The sequence below is a fragment of the Nerophis lumbriciformis genome, linkage group LG04 (genome assembly GCF_033978685.3).
Source record: "Nerophis lumbriciformis linkage group LG04, RoL_Nlum_v2.1, whole genome shotgun sequence".
Taxonomy (NCBI): Eukaryota; Metazoa; Chordata; class Actinopteri; order Syngnathiformes; family Syngnathidae; genus Nerophis; species Nerophis lumbriciformis.
In genome coordinates this window covers 6674539-6689423 of record NC_084551.2, presented here as the reverse complement: position 1 = coordinate 6689423, position 14885 = coordinate 6674539, and the positions used below count along the sequence as shown (strand labels likewise).

General features: G+C 41.5%; 1 protein-coding gene across 1 annotated transcript in view; it reads left to right on the top strand.

Annotated features, from left to right (window-relative positions):
• Window positions 1–14885, top strand: part of clcn1b (chloride channel, voltage-sensitive 1b) — a 110385-nt gene that overhangs the window by 56431 nt on the left and 39069 nt on the right. Inside the window, exon 6 of the mRNA XM_072912953.1 lies at window positions 2271–2348. Coding sequence (XP_072769054.1) covers window positions 2271–2348 — 78 coding nt within the window. The remainder of the gene's footprint in view (window positions 1–2270; window positions 2349–14885) is intronic.

The following is a 14885-nucleotide window of genomic DNA, read 5'->3' as shown; positions in this document are numbered from 1 at the left end:
TTTTAATAAGATTATATTTGATGGTTAAAATTACTTCATCACAGGTGTCAAGCTTGTATTCATTGACAGCCACATCGCAATTAAGGCTGCCCTCAGAGGGTCGCTTGTAACAGTAAATAAATATGGATATAAACATGTATTAGCCTCTTTACAATATTTGCATAAGCAACTGTTTTGGATTATTAAGTTTTACTGGCAGATTGATGGATAAATGACATGCTTTGAAATACATAGACAAGCAGATATTCAAGTATTTGTTTTTGATAACCCAAAAATAAGACGCTTAGAACATCTCGTTGCATGATTAGATAATATTCAAGTGTAGAACATATGAATTGCATGCAGTACATTTTTCGGTCAAAATTGACAGAAAAAATATCTTTAGCTAAAAAGTGCTTGATTGTTTCCAGCCTTTCGCAGGCCACGTAAATAGAATAGAAAAGAAAGTACTTTATTGATCCCTGGGGGAAATTCAGCACCACAGTTTGCTCACAATACACAAGAATAATAATAAATAATATAATATATATAACATATTATATATATATATATATATAATATATAAATAATATAAATATATTCTACATATACTCTACATTTAAGTGGATTTAAATGATGTGGCAGGCCATTTAAATGGTGTTCGGGGCCACATTAAGTCATGTGACTGGGCATATAAAAAATGTGGCGGGCCAGATGTGGCTCCCGGGCCTTGAGTTTAACACGTTTGCTTTAGATAACAGAACATGCTATATTTCCTTCATAGACTATGGAGAAAAATAATACATTATAAATTGTATAATATGAATTCAGCTATACACTTTCAATTGAATATTAAACAGTATTTGTATTATATAATAAAACTACAATACACCAGTAATGAAAGTACTTTTTATATCATATAACAAATAATCGCTTTATATTTTTTTAAACAAATATTTTATAGGTAATATTATTTTAGATGGCAGAAAATCATACATTTTCATGACCGGCTATATGGAGAAAATCACACAACATAAATGTGCATAAACTGTGAGTATTAATGTTCAATTAAATATTAAAAAATATTTGTATTGTATAATAATACTACAGTACTGCGGACGCTGTATCGATCCGTTGTGGTGAAGAAGGAGCTGAGCCGGAAGGCAAAGCTCTCAATTTACCGGTCGATCTACGTTCCCATCCTCACCTATGGTCATGAGCTTTGGGTTATGACCGAAAGGACAAGATCACGGGTACAAGCGGCCGAAATGAGTTTCCTCCGCCGGGTGGCGAGGCTCTCCCTTAGAGATAGGGTGAGAAGCTCTGCCATCCGGGAGGAGCTCAAAGTAAAGCCGCTGCTCCTCCACATCGAGAGGAGCCAGATGAGGTGGTTCGGGCATCTGGTCAGGATGCCACCCGAACGCCTCCCTAGGGAGGTGTTTAGGGCACGTCCGACCGGTAGGAGGCCGCGGGGAAGACCCAGGACACGTTGGGAAGACTATGTCTCCCGGCTGGCCTGGGAACGCCTCGGGGTCCCCCGGGAGGAGCTGGACGAAGTGGCTGGGGAGAGGGAAGTCTGGGCTTCCCTGCTTAGGCTGCTGCCCCCGCGACCCGACCTCGGATAAGCGGAAGAAGATGGATGGATGGATGGATGGATGGATGGAATAATACTACAATACACTGGTAATGATAGTATTAGTATAACATTTATTTCATGGTTAATATTATTTTAGTATGGAGAAATAATACACTATAAACTAAGCTATACATTTTCAATTAAATATTAAACAGCATTTGTATTATAATAATACTGCAATATGCAGGTAATGATAGTATTTTCGTGTTATACATAACAATAACAACAATAACACATTATAGCTAATATTATTTTAGATGGCTTAAATACTGATGTTTCTTGCAAGTATGGGAAAAATAAGCTTTTGTTGTTTAAATATTAGTCATTATTTGTGTTGAACAAGCTTTCCATCCTACTTTATACTCAGGATTGTAGTTTTTTTCATCCCTCTTCCACTCTGTCTGTTCTTTCTGTGACTTTAGAGGACAATAAATCATGTGCCGTCTTGTTGTCCTGCTCTGCCTCCCTTTGCTGATTATTCAAGTCCTCCAAGGAGGGCATTAGTTTTAGTAGCGTTGGAGGCCATCTCACCCGGCAATTACACCCTGATTGATGTGTTTCGATAGCAAAACGACCCACTTTACACTGCCTGTTTTACACGCCATTGTCAGTGTTTGTGTGTGTTTGTGTGTGTCTGTCATCAACATCCCCGTAGGGTCCATTCGTCCACATCGCCAGTATTTGTGCCGCAGTCCTCAGTCGCTTCATGTCCATCTTCTCTGGCGTCTATGAGGTAAGCTGGAGCTACAGGCAACACACTGACTGTCGTGACATGTGCTTTTTCCCCAACTCTTACATTTTGTCTTTTGTCACAACTGACACGACTCCCATTCTCATATAATACTAAGAATGTATGGACATAGATGACCACAATGTATCCCACTGGACAACTTCCAATTTTACCCTCAGAATCCAAATTATTTGCTAATTATTTACAAAAGAATGAATACGCATTAAAGGTTTTATGTTTTTAAACGTGTTACTAATGAAATATTTGCACTAAAATGTTGTACATATATATTATACCAGTACCTAAATCATTTTAGAAACGTTTTATGATAGTAAAAATCACTAGAAAGGTACTGAATATAAATTGATAAATTATGTTTCAATATTGGTTTGTGTAGCAATGGGAAAAATTCTTAAAGAAATTATTTACACACACACACACACACACACACACACACACACACACACACACACACACACACACACACTTTATTGTATTTGTTACCTTCTTGAGACCGCTGAAAAATGCCTACCTCTTTAGGACCACCCTTTCTAGATATATAAAGATTTGTATTTACAACATTAATAATATACCGTATTTTCCGCACTATAAGCCGCGCCTAAAAACCACACATTTTCTCAAAAGCTGACAGTGCGGCTTATAACCCGGTGCGCCTTATATATGGATTAATATTAATATTCATTTTCATAAAGTTTAGGTCTCGCAACTCCGGTAAACAGCCGCCATCTTTTTTCCCCGTAGAAGAGGAAGCGCTTCTTCTTCTACGGTAAGCACCCGCCCCCATAGAAGAGGAAGCGTTTCTTCTTCTACTGTAAGCAACCACCCGCCCCCGTAGAAGAAGCGCGCGGATATTACGTTTCATTTCATTTGTGTGTTTACATCTGTAAAGACCACAAAATGGCTCCTATTAAGAGACACGCGTACAACGCAGAATTAAAACTCAAGGCAATAAGTCACGCAGTAGAACACGAAAATAGAGCAGCAGCGAGAGAATTGAACATAAATGAATCAATGGTGCGTAAGTAGAGGAAGCAACAAGATGACCTGCGCCACTAAGACAGGGAGACAGCGCCGGACGACATACGCCAACATCTGCCAGTGGATTGTAAATGCCTGAGCGAATATATCGGTCTCAACTGTGGTCCGAGCTTTCCGGAAGGCAGGATTCACGGAACTGCTGGACAACAACAGCAACATTGACTCTGATGACTTCGACGAGACGGAGCTGGCCATTTTGGATGCCGTTTTCGCCCAACTTTTTAATTCAGACACTGAATAAGAATTCGAGGGATTTATGGATGAGGAATAACTTCAGAAAGTGGGCTTTAAATGTTTATTTTGTGTGTTGTGTGACATTAACGTTCGAGCAACGTTGAGTTATTGATGTTGCTTTTGCTCTGCACTAATTTGAGTGTTACTATTTTTGTGATTGCACATTTGCACATTACATTTTGGGGGTGAACAGAGTTGTTAGAACGCTGGTTTGTAATATATTATTAAAGTTTGACTGACCTATCTGACTGTTTTTTTGACATTCCCTTTAGCGCAGCGTAGGCGCGGCTTATAACCCGGGGCGGCTTATAGGTGGACAAAGTTTTGAAATATGTCATTCATTGAAGGTGCGGCTAATAACCCGGGGCGGCTTATAGTGCGGAAAATACGGTATACATACTATGCAAATATAAAAAGGAAAGCTTTTAGTTAATGTTTTTGTTTTTTTGTTTGTGATTAGTTTTTAATCTTCATTATTTACTTTGAGTTACTACAGTATGTCTCTATATACATATTTAAAGGGGGCGCATTATTACATATGTTGGCCAGAGGGGGAGCACTTCAAATTTTTTACACACACTTGTTATTTCATATGTTGACCAGAGGGAGAGCACTTTTAAAACCGACACACAGTCAATTTGAAAAATCCTTCCTTTTTAGGACCACCCTAATATTGATAGATTTCACCACCAGGGGTGCAAATGAGACATTCTCTGTTAGATACAATGGATTTCCGTATTGCAGGCCTGGGCAATTATTTTGACTCGGGGGCCACATTTAGAGAAAAAAATGTGTCTGGGGGCCGGTTTATCTATTTTTAGGAACACTAATACAAAACCTCACAATAATGTCTGATTGAATGCTAAAAACGTTATGACAGACCGCCTTAAAAAAACGTAATGGAATGTTACATTTTCTATGAACGATAAAACACTGAATATTGACAAAATATGAACGTCACACCCCCTTTCGATCTACATATTTTACAATCAAGTGAAACGCAACAAAAATGCAACAAACAGTGAAATGTGAATGCGAAGGGTACAAAATAAACCCACCGACAATCTGATACATCAATAAGCTTTAGAACTTTGTTGTGAAAATCTCCTTCCGCGTCTGTGGAAACGCTTCCCGCCCACACTGCTTGGTGCCTCGTCTGAGCTGCTGTGACGTAGATGACCATAGTAACTATTAGATTACCATTGTAACTAATTAGATTACCATAGTAACTGGTATATCATCCCAAAGCGCAGATTCCAACCATTGAAATACTTTGTATAGTTGAAGACTTACGGTCATAAGAAAACATCACTGCACATCATAATGGCAGCTACAGTTTCCATCTTAAAGATCTAAAAAAATTATTCGGGAATGTCCGGCGGGCCAGATTGAAAACTCAACGGGCCGCATGTGGCCCCCGGGCCTTAATTTGCCCAGGTCTGCCGTATTGGGACCATGATTTATGTCCTAACTTGTTCACCGGTACTCAAATGGAAGATACTTTTTTTTGCTGTCTCAAGAAGGGTTGAAATACAAGAACACACACACACACACACACACACACACACACACACACACACACACACACACACACACACACACACACACACACACACACACACACACACACACATACACACGCACACACACAGGCAGTTGACAAACAGTGTGTAATTCTCATTACTGCCCCCTTTGGCTCATCTGCCTTCTGGCAGTTTTCATCTTGTGCATGACAACAACAACAACAACAACAACAACAACAACAACAACAAAACGCGGTCAATGTCCATACAACACATAAGACACAATCTTGGCCCTCCAGCCCTGTTTTAAACACACAATAGGAACGTTCGACACGGTGGGATACATTGAGGAGTCATTTTTTTAACTCATCAAACTTTTTTTTTTTAAATTCACTGGAATCCAATTAATTTGATGCCAGAAACAAAATGTTTTTTACACCCTGTGTTCGTGTCCCTTCCCCCAATCACACCTGTACCTCGTTTGTGTTTATGTCTGACAGTATTAATAGTGTGATGGTCATGTCTGGCATGTGTAATAATGTTGACCTCCCCATATCCCTTGCCCCCCTCCCCACCCCCCCATCCCTATGTTTTTGTCTTTACTGCCACCTCCTCCCATTCAACCCTAGAATGGCACCCATAACCAGGACCTGTTGGTGTGTGCGTGTGCTGTGGGAGTGGCCACTTGTTTCGCTGCCCCCGTGGGAGGCAAGTCAGGCATCATAACTGATAACTTACTCATTCAACTTGGATATTAAACACATTTTATTATCATGAGGTCATAGAGCCATGTATGGTTGGAAGAAACTCTTCTACTATATACACTATATTGCCAAAAGTATTTGGCCACTGTTGCGTTCGGACCAGATGTTCCTCCCAGGGAATTTAAGTTGCTGGTCACTCCCAAGTTCTTTTGATGACACATAAGCTGAGTTCAATTTGACCACCAGACAGAATGGGTATTTTGTGATTTATTTTCAAAGCTTTGAAAATAAAGTCCTGTGGGGAGTGCTCGGAGAGTATGGGGTATCGGACTGTCTGATTGTGGCAGTCCGCTCCCTGTATGATCAGTGCCAGAGCTTGGTCCGCATTGCCAGTAGTAAGTCGGACACGTTTCCAGTGAGGGTTGGACTCCGCCAAGGCTGCCCTTTGTCACCGATTCTGTTCATAACCTTTATGGACAGAATTTCTAGGCGCAGTCAAGGCGTTGAGGGGATCTGGTTTGGTGGCTGCAGGATTAGGTCTCTGCTTTTTGCAGATGATGTGGTCCTGATGGCTTCATCTGGCCAGGATCTTCAGCTCTCACTGGATCGGTTCGCAGCTGAGTGTGAAGCGACTGGGATGAGAATCAGCACCTCCAAGTCCGAGTCCATGGTTCTCGCCCGGAAAAGGGTGGAGTGCCATCTCCGGGTTGGGGAGGAGATCTTGCCCCAAGTGGAGGAGTTCAAGTACCTCGGAGTCTTGTTCACGAGTGAGGGAAGAGTGAATCGTGAGATCGACAGGCGGATCGGTGCGGCGTCTTCAGTAATGCGGACGCTGTATCGGTCCGTTGTGGTGAAGAAGGAGCTGAGCCGGAAGGCAAAGCTCTCAATTTACCGGTCGATCTACGTTCCCATCCTCACCTATGGTCATGAGCTTTGGGTTATGACCGAAAGGACAAGATCACGGGTACAAGCGGCCGAGATGAGTTTCCTCCGCCGGGTGGCGGGGCTCTCCCTTAGAGATAGGGTGAGAAGCTCTGCCATCCGGGAGGAGCTCAAAGTAAAGCCACTGCTCCTCCACATCGAGAGGAGCCAGATGAGGTGGTTCGGGCATCTGGTCAGGATGCCACCCGAACGCCTCCCTAGGGAGGTGTTTAGGGCACGTCCGACCGGTAGGAGGCCGCGAGGAAGACCCAGGACACTTTCGGAAGACTATGTCTACCGGCTGGCCTGGGAACGCCTCGGGGTCCCACAGGAAGAGCTGGACGAAGTGGCTGGGGAGAGGGAAGTCTGGGCTTCCCTGCTTAAGCTGCTGCCCCCGCGACCCAACCTCGGATAAGCGGAAGAAGATGGATGGATGGATGGCTTTGAAAATAAACGTGAGACCAATCCAGTACAGCAAGCGTTCCCTAGCGCAGCTAAAATGGTCTAAACTAAAATACGGAAACCTTCTCATCTATAAAGTGTCTCTTGCTCCCACCCTCCTTGTCTCTTCCTCCAGCCCGAACACATACCCATTCCTCCTCAGCTGGGCACAGATAAGAGAAAGGAGTTATGTCTACTCCCTGCATACCACAAAATCAAGGTTGACACATACAGTACTTGCAGACAACCAAAAGAGAACAACAAGAAGAACACTAGGTGTCTTGTAATATGACTATGAAAGTAAAGAAGTAACACTTAAATATGGATATATGTAAATATCTGCCTCCGACACCACCCATCCAAATGATCAGAATCAGGTGTCCTAATCACTTGGCCTGGCCACAGGTGTATAAAATCAAGCACGTAGGCATGGAGACTGTTTCTACAAACATTTGTGAAAGAATGGGCCGCTCTCAGGAGCTCAGTGATTTCCAGCGTGGAACTGTCATAGGATCCCACCTGTGCAACAAATCCAGTCGTGAAATTTCCTCGCTCCTAAATATTCCAAAGTCAACTGTCGGCTTTATTATAGGGAAATGGAAAAGTTTGGGAACAACAGCAACTCAGCCACGAAGTGGTAGGCCACGTAAACTGACAGACAGGGGTCAGCGGATGCTGAAGCGCATAGTGCAAAGAGGTCGGCGACTTTCTGCACAGTCAGTTGCTACAGAGCTCCAAACTTCATTTGACCTTCCAATTAGCCCACGCACAGTACGCAGAGAGCTTCACGGAATGGGTTTCCGTGGCCGAACAGCTGCATCTAAGGCATACGTCACCAAATCCAATGCAAAGTGTCAGATGGAGTGGTGTAAAGCACGTCGCCACTGGACTCTAGAGCAGTGAAGACGCGTTCTCTGGAGTGATGAATCACGCTTTTCCATCTGGCAATCTGATGGACGAGTCTGGGTTTGGAGGTTGCCAGGAGAACGCTACATTTCGGTCTGCATTGTGCCAAGTGTGAAATTTGGTGAATGAGGAATTATGGTGCGGGGTTGTTTTTCAGGAGTTGGGCTTGGCCCCTTAGTTCCAGTGAAAGGAACTTTGAATGCTCCATGATACCAAAACATTTTGGACAATTCCATGCTCCCAACTTTGTGGGAACAGTTTGGAGCGGGCCCCTTTCTCTTCCAACATGACTGTGCACCAGTGCACAAAGCAAGGTCCATAAAAACATGGATGACAGAGTCTGGTGTGGATGAACTTGACTGGCCTGCACGGAGTCCTGACCTGAACCCGATAGAACACCTTTGGGATGAATTAGAACGGAGACTGAGAGCCAGGCCTTCTCGACCAACATCAGTGTGTGATCTTACCAATGCGCTTTTGGAAGAATGGTGGAAAATTCTTATAAACACACTCCGCGACCTTGTGGACAGCCTTCCCAGAAGAGTTGAAGCTGTAATAGCTGCACAAGGTGGACCGACATCATATTGAACCCTATGGATTAGGAATGGGATGGCACTTCAAGTTCATATGTGAGTCAAGGCAGGTGGCCAAAAACTTTTGGCAATATAGTGTATGTGGTCCTAATATACTTACTTACTCCACGACTGAGCCTTTGGATTATAAGATACTTGTAGTGAAGCCTCTTTTGTTTATACAAACCTATAAAGCTCACAAGTAAGTGAGATAATACAATTTTTTATTTTTGTGCCCATAAAAAGTCCCTTTTGTATAAGAGGGCCCATTTAAAGTAGCCCCCACTCTAAATAAAATCATTGAATATGAATGGAATGTATAAATTAAGAGTGATGACGGACAAAATAACCAAAGTTTCTGTAGATGACTGACCCATGGTGGGAACGTTACCTTGGTAACCATTGTCCAGGATGCCTGCGAGTTTCCACAAGGATGCACAGTTGCTTCGTGTTTATGCACATGATATGGACAAAAGTCTTGAGACAAACACTTTCATCAAATATTTTTGACTCAAAGCTTTTTCAAGACAGTTTGGACAATGTCATTTTAAGGCAGAATTAGAACAATTTGGTGTCACACTCTAAAACGTACCTGTCAGCATTTGCATTTGAAAATGAGGGAAAATGAAGAAAAATAAGGGAAAATCTGTGGACTCCACGTCTGCGAAATAAGTGGGTGGTGTTGTGTCCCAATACTTTTGTCCATAAATATAGAGGTTAATTTGTGTCTTCATTACAAAAGCTTTTTTTTTTTTACACTGAATTAATTTAAATAATTTTTGGGGGTTTTAATTTTGTGAACTGATTTTTTATTTTTTTATATCAAATTATGGTGACAATTTCTTTGAATAAGATATGTGGCGAAATGTGTGTATTAAATGTGTGTACAGTTTGGTAAAGTACAGTGTTTTAAAACTCATTGGGAAAAATCGGTGTAATAACAATGCAGTGCAGTCATTTTTGGTTGCTTCAAAACTCAAGACCCGCTTCCGGTAAATTAAGACGGAAACAATCAATCCTATCTCAAAACCAGCCAATTAGGTCCAGTGTAAAAACAATTCAGCGTATACAATTCTGTGTAAAAAAATTCAGTAAATAAAAGTTCAGTGTTTAAAAATTCAGTATTTAAAAATTCAGTGTATAAAAATTCACTGTTTAAAAATTCAGTGTTTTAAAAATTCAGTGTATAAAAATTCCATGTATAAAAATTCAGTATAAAAATTAAGTGGAAACAAATTCAGTGTTTAAAATTTCAGTGTAAATAAATTCAGTGTATAAAATTCAGTGTAAACAAATTCAGTGTATAAAAATTCAGTATAAAAATTAAGTGGAAACAAATTCAGTGTTTAAAATTTCAGTGTAAATAAATTCAGTGTATAAAATTCAGTGTAAACAAATTCAGTGTATAAAAATTCAGTGTTTAAAACTTCAGTGTAAATAAATTCAGTGTACAAAATTCAGTGTTTAAAAATTCAGTGAAGAAAAAATCTATCCATCCATCCATTTTCTACCGCTTATTCCCTTTGGGGTTGCGGGGGGCGCTGGAGCCTATCTCAGCTACAATCTAGTGTAAACAAATTCAGTGTATAAAAATTAAGCGTTTAAAAATTCAGTGTAGAAAAATTCAGTGTAAAAAAATTCAGTGTTTAAAAATTCAGTGTATAAAAATTCAGTGTATAAAATTCAGTGTAAACAAATTCAGTGTTGAAAAATTCAGCGTTTAAAAATTCAGTGTATGAAAATTCAGTGTATAAAAATTCAGTGTTTAAAAATTCAATGTAAAAAAATTCAGTGTATAAAAATTCAGTGTAAATAAATTCAGTGTTTAAAAAATCTATCCATCCATCCATTTTCTACCGCTTATTCCCTTTGGAGTCGCGGGGGGCGCTGGAGCCTATCTCAGCTACAATCTAGTGTAAACAAATTCAGTGTATAAAATTAAGTGTTTAAAAATTCAGTGTAGAAAAATTCAGTGTAAAAAAATTCAGTGTTTAAAAATTCAGTGTATAAAAATTCAGTGTATAAAATTCAGTGTAAACCAATTCAGTGTTGAAAAATTCAGCGTTTAAAAATTCAGTGTATGAAAATTCAGTGTATAAAAATTCAGTGTTTAAAAATTCAGTGTATAAAAATTCAGTGTAAATAAATTCAGTGTTTAAAAATTCAGTGTAAATAAATTCAATGTATAAAAATTTCCTGTTTCAAAACCCAAGCCCCACTTCCTATAAATTAAGACTGAAACAATCCATCCTGTCTCTGAACCAGCCAATGAGATGTCAAGTTTGCAGTCACGTGACACAGGTCTTACAAAGAGGCAGGTAATGCAGCGCTTCGTGATACAGGTCATGTAATCTGCTGAATGTGCTTTTTTTAACCTCCTTTTTATGAACACTTTAAACAGTGGAGTTTGCTGTGCTTTAGTAAAAAAAAAAAAATCCCACGATTTCGTAAAAAAGGATGTGTGGTGCAAACACTCACACAATTATGACTGATACTAAAATGTTAAAACAGACCATCTCAAAAAACGGAATATCATTAGAGATGTCCGATAATATCGGACTGCCGATATTATCGGCCGATAAATGCTTTAAAATGTGATATCGGAAATTATCGGTATCGCCGCTGTACGGAGTGGTACACGGACGTAGGGAGTACAGAGCACCAATAAACCTTAAAGGCACTGCCTTTGCGTGCCGGATTTTTACACACACAAGTGAATGCAATCATACTTGCTCAACAGCCATACAGGTCACACTGAGAGTGGCCGTATAAACAACTTTAACACTGTTACAAATATGCGCCACACTGTGAACCCACACCAAACAAGAATGACAAACATATTTCGGTAGAAGATCCGCACCGTAACACAACATAAACACAACAGAACAAATACCCAGAACCCCTTGCAGCACTAACTCTTCCGGGACGCTACAATATACACCCCCCGCTACCTCCTACCGCTCCACCCCCACCTCAACCTCCTCACGCTCTCTCAGGGAGAGCATGTCCCAAATTCCAAGCTGCTGTTTTGAGGCATGTTAAAAAAAATAATGCACTTTGTGACCTCAATAATAAATATGGCAGTGCCATGTTGGCATTTTTTTTCCATAACTTGAGTTGATTTATTTGGAAAACTTTGCTACATTGTTTAATGCATCCAGCGGGGCATCACAACAAAATGAGGCATAATAATGTGTTAATTCCACAACTGTATATATCGCTATCGGTTGATATCGGAATCGGTAATTAAGAGTTGGGCAATATCGGAATATGGGATATCGGCAAAAAAGCCATCTCTAAATTACATTTTAGTTTATTTTACAAAATAGGACACTCAGAATGTACATGAAAATACAGAATGTGGGATTTTCAGTATTAACTATGAAAACACTGAATATAGAGAACCTATGAACCTTGCTCTTCTACCTCCCTATGCATCTTTTATAATTGAACAAAAACAACAAAGATGCAACAAACACGACAGCACATAAACGCAACAGGTGAAAAACATCCACAAATTCCATAAAATATTACTTTTCTGCAGAACTTTGTTGTAGAAGTCTGCACACTCGTGTCTCAGGATTGCTGCTCGGTAAACAAACCCCGCCCACTCTTCTTCGCTGTGACGTACGTAGTTCCTATGATTACTCTAGTAACTCGTATGACAATCTTTTTTTTAATTTTATTTGTTTTTTATTTGTCCTGTCCAGCTACTCAGGCAAATCATTGTTGATGTAGATGCCCCATATCGGCTGTACAGATTCACTTTACAAAAGAGAAGTGTGGGATACTTCTCGTGTTGCCTTATTTGTATTGGACTTTATTAAATTGATTTATATTATTATTTGGTGCAGCCGGGCCGGAGCAGGAGGGGATAGAAAGAGAAAAAAAGGAAGACAGAGGGGGAAATGGCGGGGACAAGAGGGGGATAAGACAAAGAGACAACAATAACAACAACAACAACAGAACAACATCAGCAAATAGGATATGTACAACTATGATGGCAAAAGTGACAGCAAAGAAGCAGTTAGTGAAATAAATATTCATAACACAGAAATGACAATGAGCATTATTACACTACAAATGGAGCATAACAAATACCAATAGAAAAATGACACTCATGCAGATTGGAAACATCCAGCAGGCCAGAGTGAAATGTTTATTATAGAGATGCGCGGATAGGCAATTATTTCATCCGCAACCGCATCAGAAAGTCGTCAACCATCCGCCATCCACCCGATGTAACATTTGATCAGAACCGCACCCGCCCGCACCCGCCCGTTGTTATATATCTAATATAGACGATGCAAGGCATTAGTGAGGTTATAAAGCTTTTGCCTGTTAAAGAAAGGAGACTGATCCAATGCAGCACAGACATTCGCGTGCCACGCTGTCACGACCCAGACGCACACCAGTGTGCAATCATATGGGAGCCGCGCTGAGCGCACCTCCAAGCGCGTCTCGCTGCCGGCGACGGCCGGGTATGGGGTTAAGCAGCTTACCTGCCCGCCACCCCCGTGGCCGGGAACTCGTAACAGGGGTCACTCCGCGCGCTCCGCCCGCGCAGCTTACCTGCCCGCCACCCCTGTTGCCGGGGGCGCGTAACAGGGGTCACTCCGCGCGCAGTGCGCTCACGAAAGGGGTGGGGCTCACCCTGGTTGATATAGACAGCAGGACGGTGGCCATGGAAGTCGGAACCCGCTAAGGAGTGTGTAACAACCCACCTGCCGAATCAACTAGCCCTGAAAATGGATGGCGCTGGAGCGTCGGCATTACCTGCTGCGCGTGACGCCGGCCGCGGCGAAGGCGGACGAGGCGGGGTGTCGGTGCGGTGGGCGCGGTGGTGACCCTGGACGTGCGTCGGGCCCTTCTCGCGGATCGCCTCAGCTACGGCTCCCGGTGGGGCCCTCTCGGGGGAAGGGGCCTCGGTCCCGGACCCCGGCGAGGCGTCCCTTCTCCGCTCCGTAAAAGTGTCCATCTCTTTTCTTTTTTTTTCTTCTGTTGTGGCATATGCAGCAGGTGCCTGCTCGTTTTTCGTATGTGGGTAACAACATTTAACTATGTATATATATTTCCGAATTGGTTTAACTGCCACCCGCCTGAATCTATTTAAAATCTAATTTTTTTTTATTTCAACCACCCGACCCGACCCGACCCGCGGATAAAATCTAATTTTTTTTAATTTCATCCGCCCGATCCGCGGATAATCCGCGGACTCCGCGGTTGTGCCCGCAAACCGCGCATCTCTAGTTTATTATATAGTATTATGCCCAGGTCTGTTGTAGCGCATAGTGCTGCATAAACTGCCTTTTTTTTGCTGCCTGTGTCACGTGACTCCAAACTTGACACCTAGTTGGCAGGTTCTGAGACACTGGATCGATTGTTCTGGTCTTAACTTATCGGAAGTGAGTCTTGAGTTTTGAAGCAACAAACGTTTCTGCACTGAATTTTTTTACACATTGAATATTAAATCACAGATGGGACTTAAATGCTTCTACTGAGGTAGCATCTCTAACTGTTACTGGGAGGGCATTCCATAGTACTGGAGCCCGAATAGAAAACGCTCTATAGCCCGCAGACTTTTTTTTGGGCTTTGGGAATCACTAATAAGCCGGAGTTCTTTGAACGCAGATTTCTTGCCGGGACATATGGTACAATGCAATCAGCAAGATAGTGATGGAGCTAGACCGTGTAGTATTTTATACGTAAGTAGTAAAACCTTAAAGTCACATCTTAAGTGCACAGGAAGCCAGTGCAGGTGAGCCAGTATAGGCCTAATATGATCAAACTTCACCGGATTATCCGTGTATGGCACAGGTGTCAAACATAAGGACCACCACATCTGGCCAATGAAAGCCTTGAAATACCGTTAATTCCGCACTATAAGCCTTGAAAATTCTAGTGAGTAAGACTTTTTTTTCCTAAACTTTAAACCCTGCGGCTTATACGAAACAGAGAGGCTAATTTATGGATTTTTCTTTGATAACAGCAATAATAAAAATAGTCTTATAAAAAATAAAAAAAACCAAGCAAAAACACTTAGAGGGTGTTTTATCATTTGTAGTATGGTGCCATCTTTTGGACAAATTAGCTCACTTCATCGTTTTTTTCCCCCCCCAACCGGCATGCCGTTCAGTCTTCAAGCCGTCCATAGCGTTTCTAATCGTATGAAATCTTCAC